Source organism: Silurus aristotelis (genome assembly GCF_946808225.1).
Source record: "Silurus aristotelis genome assembly, chromosome: 10".
Classification (NCBI taxonomy): domain Eukaryota; kingdom Metazoa; phylum Chordata; class Actinopteri; order Siluriformes; family Siluridae; genus Silurus; species Silurus aristotelis.
In genome coordinates this window covers 26643910-26665976 of record NC_139583.1, presented here as the reverse complement: position 1 = coordinate 26665976, position 22067 = coordinate 26643910, and the positions used below count along the sequence as shown (strand labels likewise).

General features: G+C 36.4%; 1 protein-coding gene across 2 annotated transcripts in view; it reads right to left on the bottom strand.

Annotated features, from left to right (window-relative positions):
* Positions 1–22067, bottom strand: part of hcn4 (hyperpolarization activated cyclic nucleotide-gated potassium channel 4) — a 104485-nt gene that overhangs the window by 45109 nt on the left and 37309 nt on the right. For both annotated transcript variants that reach the window (XM_083552862.1, XM_083552863.1), the window contains exons 4-5: positions 6710–6871; positions 4041–4259 (exon numbers count right to left, since the gene is read on the bottom strand). In XM_083552862.1, coding sequence (XP_083408988.1) covers positions 4041–4259; positions 6710–6871 — 381 coding nt within the window. The remainder of the gene's footprint in view (positions 1–4040; positions 4260–6709; positions 6872–22067) is intronic.

Sequence of the window (22067 nt, the reverse complement as noted above, 5' to 3'; positions counted from 1 at the left end):
GCCTCCACTTCATCCTCCAACATCTAGATTCCCCAGGATCCTATGCCAGACAAGCTCTTCCAGCTGAATGTGCCTGACTTGTTAGATCACAGATTTCCTGACAGACAGGCCGCAGTTCGTGAGGCTGGGAAAGCATGTCTCTGACTCTCTGAACATCAGTACTGGATCCCCCAAGACTGTACTGGACCCCCCCCAAGACAGTACTGGATCCCCCCCTTTCTCCTCTGCTATTCTCCCTGTACACCAACGGCTGCTTATCTGGTCACCAGTCTGTCAAACTCCTGAAGTTTGCTGATGATACCACCCTCATCGGCCTCATCTCTAACAGGGATGAGTCGGCCTGCAGGAATGAGATGGACCTTCTGGTGTCATGGTCCAGCATTAACAACCTGGAGCTCAACTCTCTCAAGACAGTGGAGATGATAGTGGATTTCAGGAAGGACCCCCTGTCATCCTCTGTAACTCTCTGGTGACATCTGTCGAGTCCTTCTGCTTCTTCCTGGGCACCACCATCACCCAGGAGCTCAAGTGGGAGCAGAACAGCTGATTATCTCAAATAGCTGTTGAATTGTAATTTCATAGCATAGCCCACTCAATCTTTATATACTGTATCAGTATACTATCTACTATCAGTATAGTATTAGTATATTATTGTATTGTCCACATGCACTAATGTAGTGCCTTAGATACATCTTCTAACTTTTGACTAATATAAAAACATTTTTTAATGTATACATCTTACATAAATATATACATAAATGTTCTGCTTTAACAAATTAAACTCTTAAATCTGCTCAAAATACAAGCATTAAAAGTGGCCTGTTTCAAAATTATTGTCCAGGTGGGAAATTAGTGCAATTTTTTTACCAAGCTTCGGGCTAACAAATGGGCATCTTTTTAATAATCCAAGAACTAACTTCCAAACTTTTCCCACATTGCTATGCTCCTCTTGCTGTCTTCCTGTAGTGCCAGAATCAGATTTAAAACACTGATACTCACCTAAAAAACCAAAAAAGTCCCAGAACCTTTCTAACTCACAGCTCTTATCCCTCTCTGCACTGCACCACACCTTTTCTGATTCTTAACTCAATTGCTCTCACCATCTCTCAGGGAACAGGGAAGGCAAGCTTAAAGACTTCTTTTCTTCTGTAACCTAAGGGGTGGAATGAACTTCCACTTGATGTCCGAACAGCTGTCTATGTCTAATTTCCTACATCTTTCTCAAGTATTTAAATAAGCAAATCTCAATTTAAACACCTTGCTCTTCTAACTATATTCTTTCTAAACAGAGATTTTTGGAGAGATGGTATTCTTGGTCTGAGTCCTAATCAACCAGTATGTCTTTATTAATGGAGACTTCAAAGCACTTTTGTAAGTCTCTCTGGATAAGGACATCTGCCAAAATGCTATAAATGTAAATGCCTTGGTAATAGTTCCGATACATAACAGCCAGTCACATCTATCGTCTGCATCACTGATAAATGAACAGTGTAAGTAACAGCAGATAAATTACAGTGATGGAATTTGGGTTTTATTCTTACATTACATTGATAGCATTTTGCAGACACCCTAATGCAGATCGACTTTATTACAATTATTCCTGTCATAGTATCTGTTAAACCTTTGATTTGTTTTCAATTTAAACCCAAACCATGATTCAAATGTAAGTATTTGATACTTGAGTCACCATGAAATTAGAAATATAAAATTGCAAATAAATGACTATAGAGAAATGTAATGCTTGACAATTTAGAGAGAAGAAAGATACTTTTCACTTTATATGTAGAAAGTAAAAAATCGAAAGTAATAGGTGAAGGAAAAGCTGAATACAAGTACTATGTCTATTTGGAAGGAGTCTCCAAAAGGTAGAGCTTTTTAAGTTTTCGGCCACAGGAATGCCTTCAGAGAATTTAGAGAATGTTACAATTTATGGTTTATTAGTAACAAGCAGGTGTTTAACATTAATTGTAACCATAAATGGATAAATCACACAACATACCATATTTACTTATATTGCTGTAGTAGGATTAAAGCATTCATGGATATGTTGTTAAAGGAAATTATTGACCTTGGGTGTGGTGCTTTACATCCTGAGACGTCAAACCATAATGCTGACGATCCAATTTTGATGATCCAAGATTTTTTTCTCATTGTTCTTTGGTGTTCTGGTGTTGTTTTTTGTGTTTTGTGTTTAGTGCTTTTGTACTATTTAAAATGGCCTTAAAAATACAATGGTGTTGTGCGTGTATGTCACACTCAATTACCATTCCTCTGTTCTTACTAGTATGTCTTTCCAGCATCTTCTGAAACCTGTCTGGATCTATTTACCCCACCTTCTCACTCTTCCAATCTATCAAACGCTCCCTGTTCCTTCGTCTCGGTGCCTCTCTCTGACTCGCTGCGGTTTTCTCACTCTTTTCCATCAATCTTCTGGCAGCATCGCACACCCCATATAACCCTCCCTCCCTTTCTTAGGGAGTACCTACCCTCCCTTCATTTCCCATTCTCCATTTCCATCTTTCCATCTTTCCATCTTACTCTACAGATGGTGGGCCATGTGGCAGGCTGGCAGCTTTGCTCATTATTATACCTGCCATACCCAGGGAGAGGCAGGCGTCAGTGAGAAAGTGGAGACATCATGCTGTTTTGTCCACCACTTCAGGTGAGCACTTGGTTCACTGCGTGTCGAGCTATTATTTCTAATCTAGGAACTCTGGACGTGTTATAAGATTGAAATTTTCCATATGCCTGTAATGTAGTTAACCAGCAAGAAATGATTTGTGTCCAGTCTACGCTTCATTAGTTTTTCTACTAGTAAGGCCAAGCTAATATAGCTAATTAATATGGGAATTTTAGCAACCAGAAATTTGGATTCATAAGTAGCCTTGCAATAGTTACATTTGAGCCATTTTTAAACCATTTAGCTTTATCATACACAATCATTTTTACATTTGCTTTCTCATATACAAAGTCTAGCATCTCTGCTAACACATTAATATTGGGTTACCTGTTATATAATAAACAGATAGCTAAATAACTCAGTCTGGCTAGCAGTTACATACCCTGCCAAGAAGGCATGGTTGGTTTATAGATAAAAATAACACATAAAAAAAAGACTTCTGGCTAGATACAAAAACAAATCTGCATTTTTGCAAGTCAAACCAGTAAAGAAACTACACTCTTAGCAAAAAACAAAAAAAAAAACTAAATATGTCCGTACACGATGTTTAGCAAAACACGCACAGAGATCTATTCCAGCAAACTAAATAATAAGGACTTATAGTGAAAAATATCACATATAGTATGTTAATTATAAGGGTACATCCTGTAACCCATGTTGTCATGTGCTTACACGCCATCATGTAGGCTACATGAAAACGTCATGACCAATTCACTAGCAATGTGAAACCAAGTGATAGAGGCCACTAGCAAGAACTGTCTTCATTATCTTTATTTAAAAAAAGGTTATTCAGCTGATGTTGAACATAATATTTATTAAATAATAAAAAAAATTTGTGTGTTTTGAAAAGCAAAACCATTATTGTTTCAGTATTGCATAGTTTCATTAGACACACAGATTGTCTACAATCTTAATAATGTATGTAAAGGAGGTGATTAGCAAAGAGCAAATTGATAATTAAGAAATCAAATCAAAGACTAGAAAACATAAAAAACTTATTTGTAAGAACTGCCGTAGACCCATGCAATACTTTGTAACGATTTATGGATTTAACAATCAAAATAAAAATCTGAATATGTGGACCATAAGATTTATTATAATAGTGTAATACTGTATTGTTTGCTGTCACTTAATAAGCAGTCAAACCCTGCTACTGATCAATTACTTATGTTTGACACTTTGTTTGTTACTGTATATTACTTAGGCAAACAACAATATGAGTAAAGAATGGTATCTTAAAATGATGCAATTAGTTATTATATTAAAATAGTAATGGTAATTATGGTAATTAGTCATTATGTTCTAATAACGGACACTTACTCTCTGATTGTACTTGCATAGCAATCCAGCTTTCACTTACCTTTTCTTGATACTGCCTCCGTGAGGAGTCCAGAGACTGGATGAGCGCTGTGGCATGGCCAACAAACATAGCATAGCACGTTGCTCCAACGATCATGCTGAGGATGGTAAGCCAAACGTCCGTCATTCCCACTGGAGGGTACATGCCATAACCAATGCACAGCATGTGACTCATAGCCTTGAAGAGGGCATATGAGTACTGCTGGCCCCATGTATCGTTCTGCAGAGGGAAAGAGAGAAAAACCCTAAGGCCATCACACACAGTATGCTAAAGGTCAACTAGAACTACAGTCTCAAAGGTCTGGGCCACTTGAGGCAGCCATAGCAGGTGTTTCTGGACTGTGGCATTCAGAACCCCTAAATGTGTCACACATGCTAAGCATGTCGATTGTGAATCAAATGGTTGGACACATAAAGTTTACAGAAATTGTAGGAACGGCAGGGTTTAATAGATAAGTTTGTACTGAGTCCCAGAAATTGTGGATAAGCATCTCTTTTCTTTCGGATTCCTGTGTAATCAATACAACCTCAGGAAATTACTTTGGAACTAATATCTACAGAGGTGATGACTCTCATAGTGGTGTAATAGAAAAGGGTTATTATTGGGAGATTCCCCACGATGCCACAACCATCTGCAGCCAGAAGCCAAGGAAGCAAAAACATCCTTTTTTTCAGAGTGGAAAGGATGGCATACACCAGGGGTGTCCAAGCTTTTCCACAAAGGGCCGGTGTGGGTGCAGGTTTTCATTTCACCAAAGCAAGTGCACACCAAACTCTACCTGTATAAAGCTATGATTTTCATTTTCAGTGACTATCAGGTGTGATCCCTGATTGGTTGGAATGAAAAACACCACCCACACTGGCCCTTAGTGGAAAAGATTGGACATGCCTGGCATACACTCTTTTCAATCACACTAACAATAGCCAATGAGTTACTTGAGCAAACACGTCCACATAAGAACTGAATTTAATCCATAATTCTACTTCAGGCTCATCCACTATAGTTTACACTAGTCTACAGGAGCTCGCACCTCAGTTATGTCTGTAGTTATTTTAAAATACTTACAAAGCTCATTTTAGTAAACCAGAACAAACCCAAATATTGTATATGCTGTAAGCTATGGTCACATCCTGCAACTTGCAGTGGAAACGTGACAGGAGACCATACATTTTCAAAAAGAGATGAATTTCAGCAATAAAAGTGGCAGCAACCATTGACTAGACTAGACTGACTAGATTTGGGCATGTTCAGCAATGCAGTACAATTGAGAAATTAACTTTACGCAAATATAGAGCGATTTGGTGCAATGACTGCCAATGGGCATTAAGGCTTTAGAGCACCTGTGAACCATCTCCTGATTTGTGGTACACTAGTTGCGTCACCTATTAATAAATGTACAATTGCACTCGTGACTTCATAGTAAACTGACTAAAAAAATTCTAAAATTGTGCATGTATGAACATACTTTTAGACACTGCTGTGTACCTGTACCATCAAATATAAAACGGTACTACTGCTGGAGGCACAAGATTTAAAAATGGAAATATGCCATTGCTTTGAATGAAAGTACCCCACTGTACATGAAAGTGGGCAGATAGTGTTGTCTTCTGAATGTGTTATGCCACACTGTTATACAGCTTCAGTAGCTGTTCAAAAAGGGTTGTGATTCGCTGAATTTAAATGTCTCAGAAGAAACACCTTTTACTGTCCCTAGTTAATAGCTGGCTCATGGGTATGAATTATCAAGTGACCAAGTTAGGAAGAAAAATAAGCCAAAAAGTTTGCTAAGTAATTTTGTTTCTTTTTAACAAAACAGTATCTTAAGTATCTTGAATATCTTTGACCACCTTCTCTAGTGCAGGCTTAATCATCCCGATTTCCCCACAATGCACTTGTTCTACCCTAAGAGTTTTGGTGGCCTACTTTCAGTCTGATCAGCCTTTATAACTCACTTCTGATTCATCTGTGCTATTTTAGGTATTCTGTAAGGTAATGACCAAATCACCATTAGTCCTCTGAAAGTTCCTGGAAGCCTCATCTGTGAATTCTGGCTATAAATCAAATGTCAGATGAGTCTTTTCTTATCTGGCCCATGGTCTGGTACAGTACTCCAGTCCTTCTCATGCAGGTGATCCAGGGTCACACCTCAGGTGTTCTGTGACTTGTTTATATAACCGGAAAGGGAACTCAATTACCAGGTGGAAGAGAGTTTGTAATGAGACCAGGCTCCCTCTCGTCACTCTCCTGAGCACCGTGGGCCACTCGAAAAACAGAACACCTCTTGACTAACAATAATGCAAAATTAAAGCGCAGCGAGGGTGCTCACTGGAAAATTGTCAATACTTGACTAATATTGAAGTAGGGCTGTACAAAAAATTAGCATCTGTGCCACTTCTCCTTGACATTTTTTTTTTTTTTAATAACACATTGTAAAATGTCACTTTCAAGAAAGTATGCATACTTTTTTCTGCCTACTGAGATGAAGTTGTTAATTCAGTAGACCAAATGCAAAAAAAAAAAAACAGAACAGAACAGATGAATCTCAGCTTGTGCAAATGCCCAGGTTGAGTTCTGTAATTAACAGGAATCACATGAGATGAGGATGAGACAGCATGAGCCCCCTACTAAAAAATCAGATTGAGGTTAAGCAACTGTCTGAAGATACTCACCACCATCTTGTTTTTGGCAACCCAGCAGTCTGGAGGGAAATCCTGCAGCATGGGTACAAGGAACTGCAGGCAGCCATCCCAGTGGCACAGCAGGAGCATCATGCCAATCAGATTCACAATACGCACCATTGCACTGGCCAGGTCATAGGTCATATGGAAAATCTGGGGAGCAAATTTGATTCGTGATTACATAGAGTCATGTCAGTTGTTATTGTTGCCTGTGATTTCTCCACTTATGCTTCCTGACATAGATTGAAGCTGTTTATAGACAAAATTAAGAAGCAATAAATAGTAAATTACAGTCATTAAACTCACTAAGTTTTTTTGTTCTCCCTGCTGGCTGTTTCCATCTACTTTTATTGTCTTAAGTTGGTTGATTTCTGCATAATGTATTAAAAAAGGGCTAGAATACTAAATCTGATATATTTTTGCGATTAGGTCTACATATCCAGTTTTATTTAGCTTGTTTCATTCCATAAATACCATAAACTGATATATTTGTCTAATCAGTCAAATGTTTGGATGATAGGAGTGTAATAATACAATAATAAACTCCAGTCATGATTTTATTCAATTCACAATTCATTTTAATTTGATTCTCAGAATATTATTTTATTTTATTATTATCAATTATAATTATCAATTATAATTATAATTATAATTATAATTATGACTGAAAACACAGTTTATGTTCCTGCATTATACAAAATTCTAAACCATTGGCATTTTTATCTGTGTAAAACTAAACAAATAAAAAATTGCTATTAACAGAGCTTTTTCTTTTTAACACAATATACAACAATCTACCAAAAACTTGATTTCCCTATTAAAAATTATTGATTGAAAATGAATGAGCTTTACACCCAGAAACAGAGCCCCAAAGTCGACTAAAATGCCCGGCTTTGGTAAGATCTTTTTTTAGACCCTGTATATTGCTGGCAATCCCGTCTCTGTTCTTAATGTCCCTCTAATCAATCAAGTTCATTTCTATAGTGCTTTTCACAATGGACATTGTCTCGAAGCAGCTTTACAGAAATTAAGAATTAAAGTTATTAGGTGTATTTATCCCTGATGAGCAGCTTGTGTTAAGTAAAAAGGGAAACACATCCTCACTTAAGTGATATCAAGGGTGTGATTATTAATCTTAAAACAATATAAAACTCCGGAGAGTGAGAACCACCATGAGTACCGTAGTGTGTAATTATGAGTAATGTTCATTTTACAGTCTTATACAGTCATTTGATGTTGTAATGAATCAGACCATCTATTTAGTTTTCAACCCTGAATACCACACTCAGGTTAAATTAGGACTACATCTTGTTTTCTAAAAAATAATTTGATTAGTACTTCAAAATTGCAATATTCTTGAATAATTTTAAAACCTTTTTATTTTTATATTTGCACTAAATTACAGATTCCTCTCCACTAGTTAATTCTTAGCATTATGTAATAGCTACCAACTGTGAAGGGTGAAGCTCAACACATCCAGATATGTAATATAACTACTTTATCCTGGTCATCTCCATGGTGGATATGAAAGCTTTACATCTTCTGTGTACTGCTCTGCTATAATCATTGGTGCAAGAATTAGATATTCATCCTTAATTTTAAGGATTATAGTAAGTTCTATGTGGATACCCCCACCTCTCATCTCTCTGGCTTTTAAACCATGCTCAAGGTCATATTCCTGGCCATGCTGTGAGGGCTTTTTCCTGTAATGGGTTAGTTTCTGTTTCTCTTAATCTGCTTCGAATTCCAGGCTGTAACGAGCTTTCACTTATATAATCACTGCCCTTTTTACAGATGCCACTAATGGCTCTCTGTTCTGAGTGTGTGCGGGTGTGTGTGTGAATGTGTGTGTGTGTGTGAAACCTCATTTTCAGGCCATCAGTATATGCGTGTGTAAAACCTCATTTTCAGCCCATGAGTCAAGTATAAGGCTTCAGCTTACATGGAGCAGAGAGACGATCACTAATGAACCTCTTATATAATAATGACAGCATAATATGGCAAAAAAATATGCAGGGTCATTCCACTTTCCTCTGCAAAAAAAAAAAAAAAAGAGAGCGCAAGAGAGGGATGTTGATAAGGCAAAGTTTGCTAATCCTAATGTTAACTGCACCCATGGGATGCTCCTGGACGCCCATGCAGGCTGATCAGTGTTAATGGACGCAACATTTTAAAGCTACTTAATCCTATTTAGGCCACGGCGTGTGCTGCTAACTGCATCTCCCCATATTAAAAGCCACTCAACCACTCGATGCACTCTCAGAAGAGCCTTATAATTCAATTACAGTGACATAAGTCATATAAGTTGCACAAACCCTCCTAGAATCTCTTTCTCTTGTCCAATACAAGCATCTGCCACCTGTCAGTGTAATTAAACTCATTTTGCTTTTTTTCCCTCATTTTATTTCGCCTTGTCAAAGCAGGACTTAAACAGGTATAAACTACATTAGTAGCACTTACAGTACTTGTCAGGAATTGAAAGTCAATACATGCTACCTAAAGAGTGTAAACCTGCATGTGATATGTTTCACAGAAGTCCCTTCAGAAGTAATGAATAATCTTTATGTTAAGAAATTATTATGGAACTGTGTTCTCAAATTCTCAGATCTGATTGGTCAACATGTTTTTCAACAGTGAAAACTAGACTAATAGACCAACTATTACCTTTATAATATGTGTTTGTTTAACAACAATAAATACAACGATGGGTAAAGAACTACCTCTTTTTGAAACACTTCAACCAGAACTTTATTCCCTGTTTGTTTTGTTTTTATATTATTAGATTGATATTCATTGATTGAGAGTCAAAGCACTTTTGTACTTTACTTTGCTGCTAAGTGTCGTTAATGTAAACGCAACGAAAAGAATAAAAATATGACGTGTCATTCTTTACTTAATAATAAATGTAACATTTCTGGTTGATTGTTGTAGTGTAAAAGAAATAAATAATTTTGGGACATGCTGTCATAAAAACAAAACTTTAACTTAAGTTGGTAAAAGTCACTCTGCTTTGGAGTGTGCTGCATCACATCTTAATAATGTGATCATGATTGGTTTTTTACTGATAGCCCTTGGATTTTTATCTATAAAATTCCAAAAACCTAGTTTAGAACGTTGTTCTTGTAGTTGTGATTAGCTAGATATCATTACCTGAATGAAAACATAACGGATAAAAGTGCCATGGATTCATTGGATTTGGACTGTAATTCATATCAATATTGTACTATAATGGCTCAGGACCACAGGTTGCATTTAACACATACTGTATCACACCTTAACAATGATGAACTGTTATGAATGGAAATTTGGTGCCATCTGGATATGGATGGGTTTCCTTTTGAGCCTAGATCCTCTCAAGGCTTCTTCATCATGCCATCTCAGGGAGTTTTTCCTTGCCATAGTCACCACTGGCTCGCTCAATAGGGACAAACTTAGAACAATCATTTATAACTGCTTTATCTCTGTAAAGCTGTGTGAGACAATGTCTATTATTAAAATAGATAATACAAATACGAATACAAATTATGATAATATGATGATATTTAATTGAATTCATATTCTGCTATGTTGTTAACATACTCCTATAGGATAAAAATCACCAGTCAACCAGTCACAAGTTTTCCAATGAAAACTAAAACAAGCTAGTCAGCAAAAATGTAGTTGTCTATCTGATTTTAGAGAACGTTCTTGGCATAACTTGCCAGCAATAATTATGATACTGTATAAGTGGGAAAATTGGCTTTCACCATTATATACCCTGCGATACTGGGAATTCAATGTGCACCCAGGATAGAAGGTTCCCTCCCTTCCTGCATGAGATGAAACATTGAGCTCTCTCAATGTTTATTCAAAGTATTTAACCCCGGGCACATTTACATTTTCCGAATGGAGTCGTTCACCTGATTGCACCTTTTTCACTCAATCTACTAAACGGCTAAACTGCCCACCCTCCAGCATGAGATGGCCATTTGCTTTGCAAAATGCCAATTGCTCTTTTCAAGCTCTGTTGAGAACGCATAATGATATCCGATGTCAGCTCGTCTGACTGGAAGTAAACGGCTTTTTGTAGCATTAACTAGCTGTAAAAGTGTTCATTGAAAGCATTAATTAGAAAGTGCTGCTTGGAAAATGATACTGCACAATTGAGATACAAAAAGAAAAAAAGCATGAGAGAAAGATGATGATGATGATAATGATGAAGGCACTTTCAGAAGGCACATGCTCAAAATGACTTGTACTAAAGATGCACATACAATATACATTCCTGAAAATAAAATTTTATTATAATTTGATGTGCGGTCTTTATGTTGTAATATTAAGATTGAACAATTGTGTGAAAAATCATCTAAACAACTGATACAAAGATCAAGAAGAATTCAGGCTGTCCAGGAAATCACGACCTCAATGTATAATGCAGTAAATTTTGCTTTTATTTAAAGACTTCCTTTCAATCTGATCAATTTTGGCACCTGGTATTAAGATTGTAGCTAAAAGCTACTGGAGGAATCTAAATAAACCCCTCAAACTTTCAAGGCTCTTTTGTCACTACATCCATTTCCTTCTAGTTACATTTTAGTTACTGAATAATTCATGTTACTTGTGGAATAATATGCTTTATGATGAATAAATGAATAATATGCACAGAGTCAGAGGTTAAATACGTTTGCTTTGTTAAATGTGATATGTAAATCGACTTTTGGATTAATAAGTTGTGACTAAAACATAGCGGGTTGTACTGATATGGGGGAATAAAATCAGCAGACCAGTGATGCAAGTTGTTAAATTTCTAACAGCACATCCTGTATTGCTTTATCTCTTAAAAAAATATACAATTGTAGTTACAGTTCAGTTTGTAAAACATGCATGACAAAACCTATGTCACTGTAGATACATTATGTACCAATATAGGACATCTTTAAGCCTTTTACCCTGAAAATCTTTGTGTTTTTAAAAAAATATAAAAGTTACCAGAAGTGATAAATATACTGTACATCTCCTCACAGAATATTTCACAAGATCTTTTCCAGAGGAACCATCCTGAACACAACAAGGATTTCTATGTCGAATCAGTAGGTCCTTAGAACTCCCAAGTTGTTCTAGGGTGCCATCAGAAATACGGCCCAAAAGGATTATATTTGGTTTTCAATGTTAGTTGTCTTTAAACATCTCTGTCAACTTCTATAAGGAGCTGAGAGCTCTCCAGCCAGGCTGGAATGACAGCATGCAAATCTCAGATAAAAATGGTAATATGAAAGAGCAGAAGCCATTAGATGTAATTGGGTTCAGCTAAGGGACTGATTCTTCTGTCGCTCGCTCTTTCTTTCTGTCGCTTTTACTTTCTCACTCGTCGATCTTCAGAGTTAATAAATTAGCAACGCAAAGGGAAGAGAAGGTTTGCCGCAATCAGAGAGTAAAATTATTTTGGTTAACTGCTGAAATCTTCTGTAATGCGGTGTTATTATGCCGAATGAGGTTTGAAGAATTATGCTTAATGCATCTCTGTTCACTGGAGCTTCAAATGCTAAGAGACTCTGTTTTTGGAATGTACAAATCATGGAGACAGTGGGCGACTTGAAAAACGTTCTGCTTTTCTTTTACTCTCGCTGCTTTTCTGCTGTAACTTAAAAAAAAAAAAAAAAGCACTTAGAATCAAAGCAAGTGATCGCCTCTTTCTCGATTTCCTCCAACTCAAAAAGCTATATATAGCATTGTGGTTGATGGACACACACTTCAAAACTAATTTTGTGAGGAACTAAGTGGGAGTTTTGACTGTTGAGGCTGATAAGACAAAACAACAGATATAAATATCAGGCACTATTAATCTTTGGGACCAACTGAGTAAACCCTGCATGAACACAGCAAATTTTTCCTCATGGTTTTTCTGGTAGCATCAGGCTTGTCAATGTTACTACACAATGAAATAACTACAAAACGTATACAAGAAAAAAAACAGTATTGGACTTTTTCCTCCAATGAAATGCTTTCCTGACTTTGATGTTCATGGCATAAATTTCTATAGCAGTGGTATATCAAGTAAAGATCCTTTGAATTGCATTTCTTGCTTATGACGTTCCAGACAAGCAAACATGACTAAATGACTAAATAAGATTGGACAACGACAACAGAGAAGGTGCTACAGTAAATGAACTGGTAAACAAATGTTTGGAAAACATGAGTCACTAAATTACATCCAGGGCATCCATATGAAATTCATATCATCATTTCAATTATCTATTATCATGTTTAGTTTTTTTGGAGAGTGGGAGAAACCTGGAGGGAATTTGCCTGGACACGAGGAAAACCAAAACTACACAGTAAGCTCAGGACCAGGAAAAACTAACTCCAGCAAAACAGGAAACATGTCCATGAACCTCCACATCACATCTTTTTTATTTCTCTAAAGTTTAACTCTAATCATTATATACAATTTATTGTCCTCCACATCCTACCACACTGCAAAAATGAGCCCAAAGTGTTGATTCAGTCGTCAAATTTTCGGGATCTCAGTCTCTCCAATGTTCTAGACAGACAAGCCTACTTTTGGAGTGTGAGTCGTTTTGGCGGCATAAGGAGTAAAGAATCAATATTATGTAGATGGCTTTCATATTAAGGCTAATTGGTGTATACAAAGTGTGTACAAGTTGCAGGACTCCCTATGACTCCTATATGAAGTTGGCAAAATTCTAATCTATGTGAACAAACTGACTCATCTCGGTATAGCCTGGGGAAATTCACTATGTTGAAGCATCTGGTGCTGGCTGTCAGTGTTACTAATGATGATGAATGCTCAGTGTGATTGATCCACGTGAATTCCAAGACAATTACTCACACACTGCGCACCAAACAGTGTTAGAATTCATTCTCACAGCTTCAGAAAGAGGGCTTTGGTGTCTCAACGCTATGTGGCAGATGGATTAAACTGGTTGTCATATGCTCATGTTCGCTCCAGACAGAGCTTCTACAAAAATCCTTTAGTGCTGTCTTGGAGACAAAGAGGCCACACAAAAAAGGAGAGCTCCTCCGTCAGCACTTGGAAATAGGATTAATCTACAGAACGCAAGTGGGTGTTGGAAAGGGGTGTAACAGGAGGCAGATTTATCGATCTATTTTAATGGGAACAGTACGAGCGATGTATTTCAAGCAGTTTCTTGGTGATTAGTATGCTTAGACAAGTTTTCTCCATCATTACTGTTAAGCAAATGTTAAAGTGAGATTAACAAGTTTAAAGCTCATTATTAAATTACTACAAATTACAATATTATTTAATGTACAGTTTAAAAAAAAAAAAAAAAAAAAAAAAATACATAACCTTCCAGGCAAAGATAGTGTTGAACATTTAGTATATATATATATATATATATATATATATATATATATATATATATATATATATATATATATATATATATATATATATATATATATTATATTATATTATATATTTTTTTTACTATTTCTTTGCATTCAAGAATAATAAAAAGTAGTTTTACCTCTTATATTCATTACACTATACATATAATACATTGTACATATATTCATTACTGTATACCTATACTTCATCAAGTATACTGTATATACTCTTCGTAAACTCGTGGCATCATCTCAATCAGCTTCACTCTGGAGGCTTTGTCAAGGTTCTCACATAGACCAAGCTATTTTGTGTTAAGTTCTATATAAAAAAAACAATTTATTTCTAAAAGCTGGATGATTAAAAAAATTGCATCAAAAATATATTTTAACCTGTGCAATCTATTGATTTTTGCAGTGTAGTGTATTTACTGGATCTGGATCCAGAGCCAATCCTGCGAACACACATATTCGTAATCTCCTGGTCAAACCAGGGTTCCTGATTTGAATTACACTGAAATTGTCTCTTTTGACTTAGATCTCAAGAAATTTGAACATAGTGTGAGGATGGTGTGCTTTTTTCCGTTTAATTTTATTTATATTCACTAAAGGCACTATTGCAGACACCACTATTTTGAGAGATGGCCTAAGCATACCGTCGAGATAAAACACTGAAAAATGAGGAGCTACTACAAGCATATTATAATAACGATAAAAAAGAAATGTACTTCTGAAAGTGAGCTACACATACTGTATGGATATGGAACCCTCATGATATCTGTATATCTTATATATGAATAGACTTTTGGTAAATTGTCTTGGATTTTTAAGTATTATACAATTCGATTTTGCACACAATTAATGTGTACATTCTGTTAAAGGTCATCTAACAAGTAGAACAAATTAATTGTCATTACACATTACAGCTTATACATAAAATATATACAAATAAATGGCAATACAAGCCTCAATTTGGTCAGTGTTTTTTCTTAAAATATCAAGTGATGCAGCGCTCCCACCGCTGCGACCCGGGTTCGATTCCCGGTCAGGGAACCATCCCCAGCCACTCTTAGTGCCGGTCCCAAGCCCGGATAAATTGGGGAGGGTTGCGTTAGGAAGGGCATCCAGCGTAAAACATGTGCCAAATCAAACGTGCGGAGGATCCGCTGTGGCGACCCCTAACGGGAGAAGCCGAAAATAAATCCTATCAAGTGTTTCAGTACATTTGCTTATACCCAGCTTGGACTGCTAGGATTTCACCTTTTCAAAAGAAATTGCATCAGATGCCTTCTGGGCAAGCTCTGCTCTGCTTTTAAAGTCATGTTATATTTCTAATACTTTTGACTTGATAGTGCAGCCCTACGGTCAGCGGTCAGATGATAAAACTTCACTGAAAGGATTGAAATGTTGAGAGAATAACAATGAAAGCAAGGGGTTGGTCAATTGATCATCACTCAGCTGACAATTTTTTGGTTGAAAATTTTTTCTGTCAAGAAAGTTAAAGTATTGAAAAAAATTCATGTCGCTAACAGTTTGCTATTATTACTATGACACCACAGCACTGGGGAATTCCCAGTTCCCTGAAGGTGATGATTGATTTTTAATAACAAATGCTCGGGCATAAGTTCTCACTGTAAGGCAAATCGCAGATTTATATCAATATGCACTTTCTGTTGTTTTTATAGTAACAACAGCGATTATAGTATGGTGGAGGCTCCACATAATCAAAGGTTTATATTAAAAAGATACATAAAAAAATGCAGTGTTACTCGACAAAGAAAAATGCATGTCCTTTGATAGAGTGTGGTTTTGTGTGAAGAGACATTACTAACATTTAGAGAAGAAAACTTCAGTGTCAGTGTTTTATAACAGTTTTCTGACAGAAATGTTTTCAGGACATGACAGTTTCTGTTGTTGGCAAAGTTCTATCAATAAAATTATGTATAAAAAATTGTTAAAAGGTATGAGGAATTAAATATTTGTGACATGCTGTTGGTAACAGTAACTCTACTACCAGAGATAGGAAGTTGCAAAGTACAAATACTTCGTTACTGTACTTAAGTAGATTTTTCGAGTATCAGTATTTACTTCACTATAAATTGCGCCTTTTTCAGCTAATCAACCTATTTTGTGTCATTGTGTGGCTTTTTTAAAAAACCTACCACTAGTGTATCATTTCCTGGCTTTCACACACCACAGACGAAGGCTAGCATACGAAGCTAAAAACTAACAAGACAGAAGGCAACAAGAAGTCTGGGGTTAACGTGGATGAGACAGAGGGAGTCAGTGACGTAAACATGACTGAGAACAGACACATTCCTGATCACCTGATCATCTTCTTTTCTCTGCTTGTGTTCTATATGGTAGATGTTCATCCTGGATACATTTGTTAGGTAACAACATTTGAAATTCTTTTGTATTAATATACTCATATGATGTGAGGTCCAGTTACCAGTGTGACGCTAAAACAGGCAGTAGTAATGGCTACTTTTCACTTAAGTACTTAAGTCAGAGCCCAAACTTCTTTACTATACTTGAGTGAAAAGTGTAGTCACTACTTCAACTTTTACCAAAGTATTAAAAAAAACTATATCTCTACTTCTACTTGAGTAAAGGATGTGTGTGTACTTTTGCTATCTCTGTAAACTACACAGTAAACTATGCTCTATAAAGTGCATCTGTTGCTGGCTTACACCCAGTATTGCACTCGTAATTCATTGTATTCTGCCTCAAAATGCTTTAAAATGTTTTTCTTTTAACCTTCATCCATATCCGTCCATGCCCTTCTCTTTAAGAACAATCCAAGAGAAGCCACAAATCATATCAGTTTCATGGTAAAATATATATATATATATTTACTATTACTAATGTTATATATAATTACTATATAATATATTAATTATCTTCTGGGAAAATGTTCCATTGGATTTTACCATTTCAAGTGATGGAGAATTTAATGCTACAGCATCCAAAGACATCATGTACAATTGTGTACCTCCAACTTTGTGGAAACAGTTTGAAAAACAACCACATATTTCTGGAAAACTCAGGTGTACAAATACTTTTGTTTATAAAGTTATATCTTCAACTAATAATCATAACTTTTTAGTAGGGCCACTCCTCCTGGCACTGAAGCCTGGTTTGATGTCACTAGTTGAACTTTTCATGCCAGTTTCTGAAAACTTTATGTGCCGTAAACAATGTTCTACTTATTATGCATAATCCATCAGTCTCAGTTTTTCTGTAGCGATGTTTTCAGTACAACAAAAGGTCATAGTTATTTATTTAACTGATGAATAAGCCTAGCTGTGGTCGATATTAAAGGGCCGTGTGCTGCATTCACACATATCCGAGAAATATGTCGGACAGTTGTGAGGGGGAACATGAGCCTTGAGCTCTGATCCAGCCTGCAAACTCATTTATTTGATAACATTTATACCAATACACACACCAAATCAACTCAAGTAAAAAAAACAATGTAATAAAATGAGGCTTTGCAATCAGGGAAAATCAGACTATGCGAGTAAAGAAGGAAAGCAAGAACGCATACATTTACATACAAAGGATTTGGATTTATATATGTGAAAGTATACGGTTTACACTTTTATAAGGGAACGCCTATAAAACAACGGCGATCCTTTTGAAACCTTTATTTTAAACGACGTAAAAATAGTTATTGAGAAACCTGAAAGCACAAACATCTCTGTGATGAAGACTCTCTTGAGGTTGTAAAAACCAACTGATTGTTACAAAGCGCTGGCATTGGGGACTCCTTCCATAAATGTTAAATAAACATCTCGAAACAAACAGCTTTGACCATTTCTTTTTCTTTTTTTTGTTTGTGTGTTTATTTGTTATCTGTTTATTTTTAGACGGAGATTATGTGGAGCATTCACCATACAAGTCCCTCTAAAATATTATTATCATTATAAGTAGTAGCATCATCATAATCATAATAATATTATTATTATTATTATTAACAAATAATAATTGAAAAATATAGAAAAATAACAAAAATTATATTAATAATTATACAAATATTTATTCAACAGGATGTTAAACTTGAAACAGACCAGAAATGTCAAGTATATTGGGCATGTTTTATCTCATTCAAGTGGAAAGTGGTAGCTCAGTGATTAAGACTCTAGGTTACTGATTAGAATGCCCACTGTTGGGCCCTTATGCAAGGCCCTTAACCCTCTGTGCTCCAGGGGTGCTGTATCATGACTGCCCCTGTGAACAGTGCTTTAATATGGGAAGAAAATAATTTTACTGTCCACTAATGTATATGACAAGTAAAAGACTCTTTACCCTAAATAAAGCATATTGATTGAGGTTTTTCTTTTACTTTTTTTTAAACATTCAATGCATCAATTTTCTCACTTTGTTACTGTACACACTGCCTAAATGCTATACATCTCATTCCCTTGTTTCCTGCACTGTCACATTTATGTACCACCTAGATCATGTATATGCTAAAATGTTTTAATCAGCAGTACAGTTCCCTATTAATTTAAAATAATTAGTAATTTAGGTCCTGTTTGAACTGAAACAGATGAATGATGGAAGAAAGAGGAAGTTGTAGTTCTAGTGAATTGCTCAAATTAATTCCTGCAATGGGTTACATATAATTTATGTAAGTTTCGCAAGATGGCTAACTGAACGTATTAATTTTAGTCAACGCACATTTGCTTTGTGAAGGATTCGTCACTGTAACTGCCAGGTCTCTTTGTATAACCCATAATATGCTATTCATGCTTTTCTTCCTCCTTCTGTTATCTCAAACTGGCCAGGGGCTCACAAAGGTGCCAGGTCACTGGGTAAAAAAATTGAAGCCAAAAAAAAGCTCATCATTGGAATTTTTTCAATACTTATTAAAAATTGGCCAGCCTTTCGACTGAAGTATGCGAGCTCAGGCATGTCGGATAAGTCGCTCAAAATGAGCACATCCAGTGGAGCAGCGTAAGCCATAAAATCTGAACGTTCCCACATGACAGGATTAATAGAGATGGACTCTCTGCCTCTGCATTATAAACAAATACAGATGGCCCAGCCTCCATAGCTCCCTACACCGGGATCAAACCTCCCTGCATAATTGTCTGTCATGTTTCCACCCACTTACGTCATGTTTGTAAAATCTTCCCGGCTGATTTGGGATTTGCTTGTGGTCCTAAAGAGGGGCTTTAAGCGGCATCATTAAAACAATATTGGCCTGAAGTGGGATGAGCTTTTTAAACACCTCCTTCATTAATGTGCTCAAATCATGCCCCGGGACTTTTGACTTTAAGAACTCTGCTTGCTCTGATAGCCATCAGGGGGTGAACGTTGATGTCACCAGTGTCTGGTGCAGTGGTCGTCCTCGGAGGTCAGTCATTAGTGCTTTGATTCGAATTTGATTTAATCACATGAGGACTAATTTGATTCCACTCCATGCTTTGTCGATGAAGGAGGACATCCGGGCAGCATCTTATTTTTAGCCGTGCTGAAATATGACAGCTACAGTGAACCAACTGTCAGAGTGAAGGGGCAGCGCAGACATCGTGGCAGCCGTTCTCAGTGTGACGGTAACTGTGTAGCACTTAAAAACGTTCCTTATCTCTGTCACTCTTATCCCTGTCAAGTTGCTGCCCACCTTCTTCCAGCCTAACAGTTAGCATGGACAGTAAAGCCATTCCTTGTATGGTGATCTGTGAGTAAGGTGAGGTCATGACCACTTTTGATAGATACTGACCACTGCAGACCGGGAACAGCCTACAAGAGCTGCAGTTTTGGAGATGCTTTGCCCCAGTCATCTAGTTATCACAATTTGGCCCTTGTCAAACCCACTCAAATCCTTATGCATGCCCATTTTTCCTGCTGCTAACACATAAACGTTGAGGGCAAAATATTAACTTGCTGCCTAATAAATCCCACCCTCTAACAGGTGCCATGATGACGAGATAATCAGTGTTATTCACTACTTAACCAGGTGAAGTGAATCTTAGGCCTGGTCAATGTACAATGCAGCCTTGATACTGATACCGTGACTCCGTACTTTCAAGTCTCCTTAAACACCTCGCAAACGATCAGATTTTTCGCGAGTTACTCTCAGTCCGGTTTCAAATGGCAAGTCGCGAACTACCGAGGTTCCACTGAATCTCCTTTTTATTATGATTTCACAATTTTTTTGTGAATGTGACCTTAAAGAAAAGTGATATTTTGATGATCACCTCCTCTTCATATCACTTTACACAATAGGGGTCACAAAACAATTCATTTCAAATAAAAAATTGCGATATTGCAATGCACATTGTAAGACAATAGAAGAATGTATTTAAATAAAGATTTATACAGTGCATCCAGAAAGTATTCACAGCGCTTCGTTTTTTTCCACATTGCAAATTCATGCTTGTTTTAGTTTTTCTTACAGCACATTAATAGTATTTTTAGCAGCTGCTTTACCACAGAGCAAGAAATTACTATTAATGTGCTGTAAGAAAAACTAAAACAAGCATGAATTTGCATGACACAGAGCGAAACGCCCTGTAACAGTCTGACACATAACAGGAATTAGTTTGCCTAAAATGAGGATGCACAGCATGTACTTCAAGAAGAGAAGTATTTCTGATGTTTGGATATAGTATATGTTCATGTGACCAAATATCAATATGCAAAATCTTTATTTCAAATGGTGCAAATACTGACTTTAAAAACCCGAAACGGCAAAAAACACGTCAAACAACACTTCCTGAAACAGCTCTACACAGACTGAAAATGACATTTCGGGTTGCGCTACTTATTCATCCAATGGTAAGAATAATAATAAATCCGTGTGACATATTACACACTATGTACCACTTCTTAGATGAGTAGCATGGATGCTCATGTCCATCAAACTGAGCTTTCCTTACAGCTCAAAGTCTAGCCTTGTTTGGATAAAGGCTTGGATAAAGGTTGATAAGTCTGTAGCAGTGTCTGGGAGGGTTTTCCAGACCAGATAAAAAAAAAAAGCCTGATTTGTCCAAGTCTGGCTGAAGTAGCATCTCTGAGGTGAATGGTTGACGTCCTCTCAATCCTGATTAGTAAATGCACTAATCAAATAGGCAATGAAACTATTATTATTATTATTATTATTATTATTATTATTATTATTATTATTATTATTATTATTATTCCCGTAACTTTTCCTCATGAAGGTTTGATCTGAATCTGAAATTTAGCCTGTACCTGTCATTCTGTCACAGATTTATCCAAGTTAATATATTACAAAACCAAAACCAGAGAAGTGCTCTTATCCAGATCAACTTATGCTTATCTCATTTATACAACACTTAAGAGTTAAGGGCCTTGCTCAAGGGCCCAGTTCTGGCTGTTTGGTGGTGCTGGGATTTTAACTCACAACCTTTAAATCCAAAGTCCAACCAGTGGCTCAAATGCTACACAAGTGGAATCTCCCAATCAACAGTAAAACAAGCATGAAAAAACACTTTCTTCATATTGGGCAGCATCACACCATCCCATCGTTGGTTATTTTCCTAGAACAGCACATTGTGTCATACTTTCTAAGTATATATAATGCTTTCTAAATATGTTTTGCACATTTTGCACATTGTACCATATAAAATTAAACAGAATGTATGCTGGTCTACGCTATTTTGTGTATGTTGTGTATCTGTCCTGTACTGTTAAGTTTTATATTATCTGTTTGCACTGTCTTTTGTCTTGAACTGTTTGCAATATGCTGCACATGATGCACTTTATGTGACTGGGACCACTCACTTTTAGTCCTTAGCTTTGTGTTGTGTTATTTAGCTCTATGTTGTTTTATATAGCACTAGTGTGTGTACTGGTGTATAAATGTTTAAATTGAATTTATGTTTCTATTAATTTCAAGGATTGAGAAACTAAATACTGTATAAAACATTAGATTTTAGGGTTGAGGCCTCATCAGGCTTTAGCTCTTGAAATGGCTAAATATAAGCTCATCTGTGCATTCACTGGTAAAATCAATCATTCAAAGAAA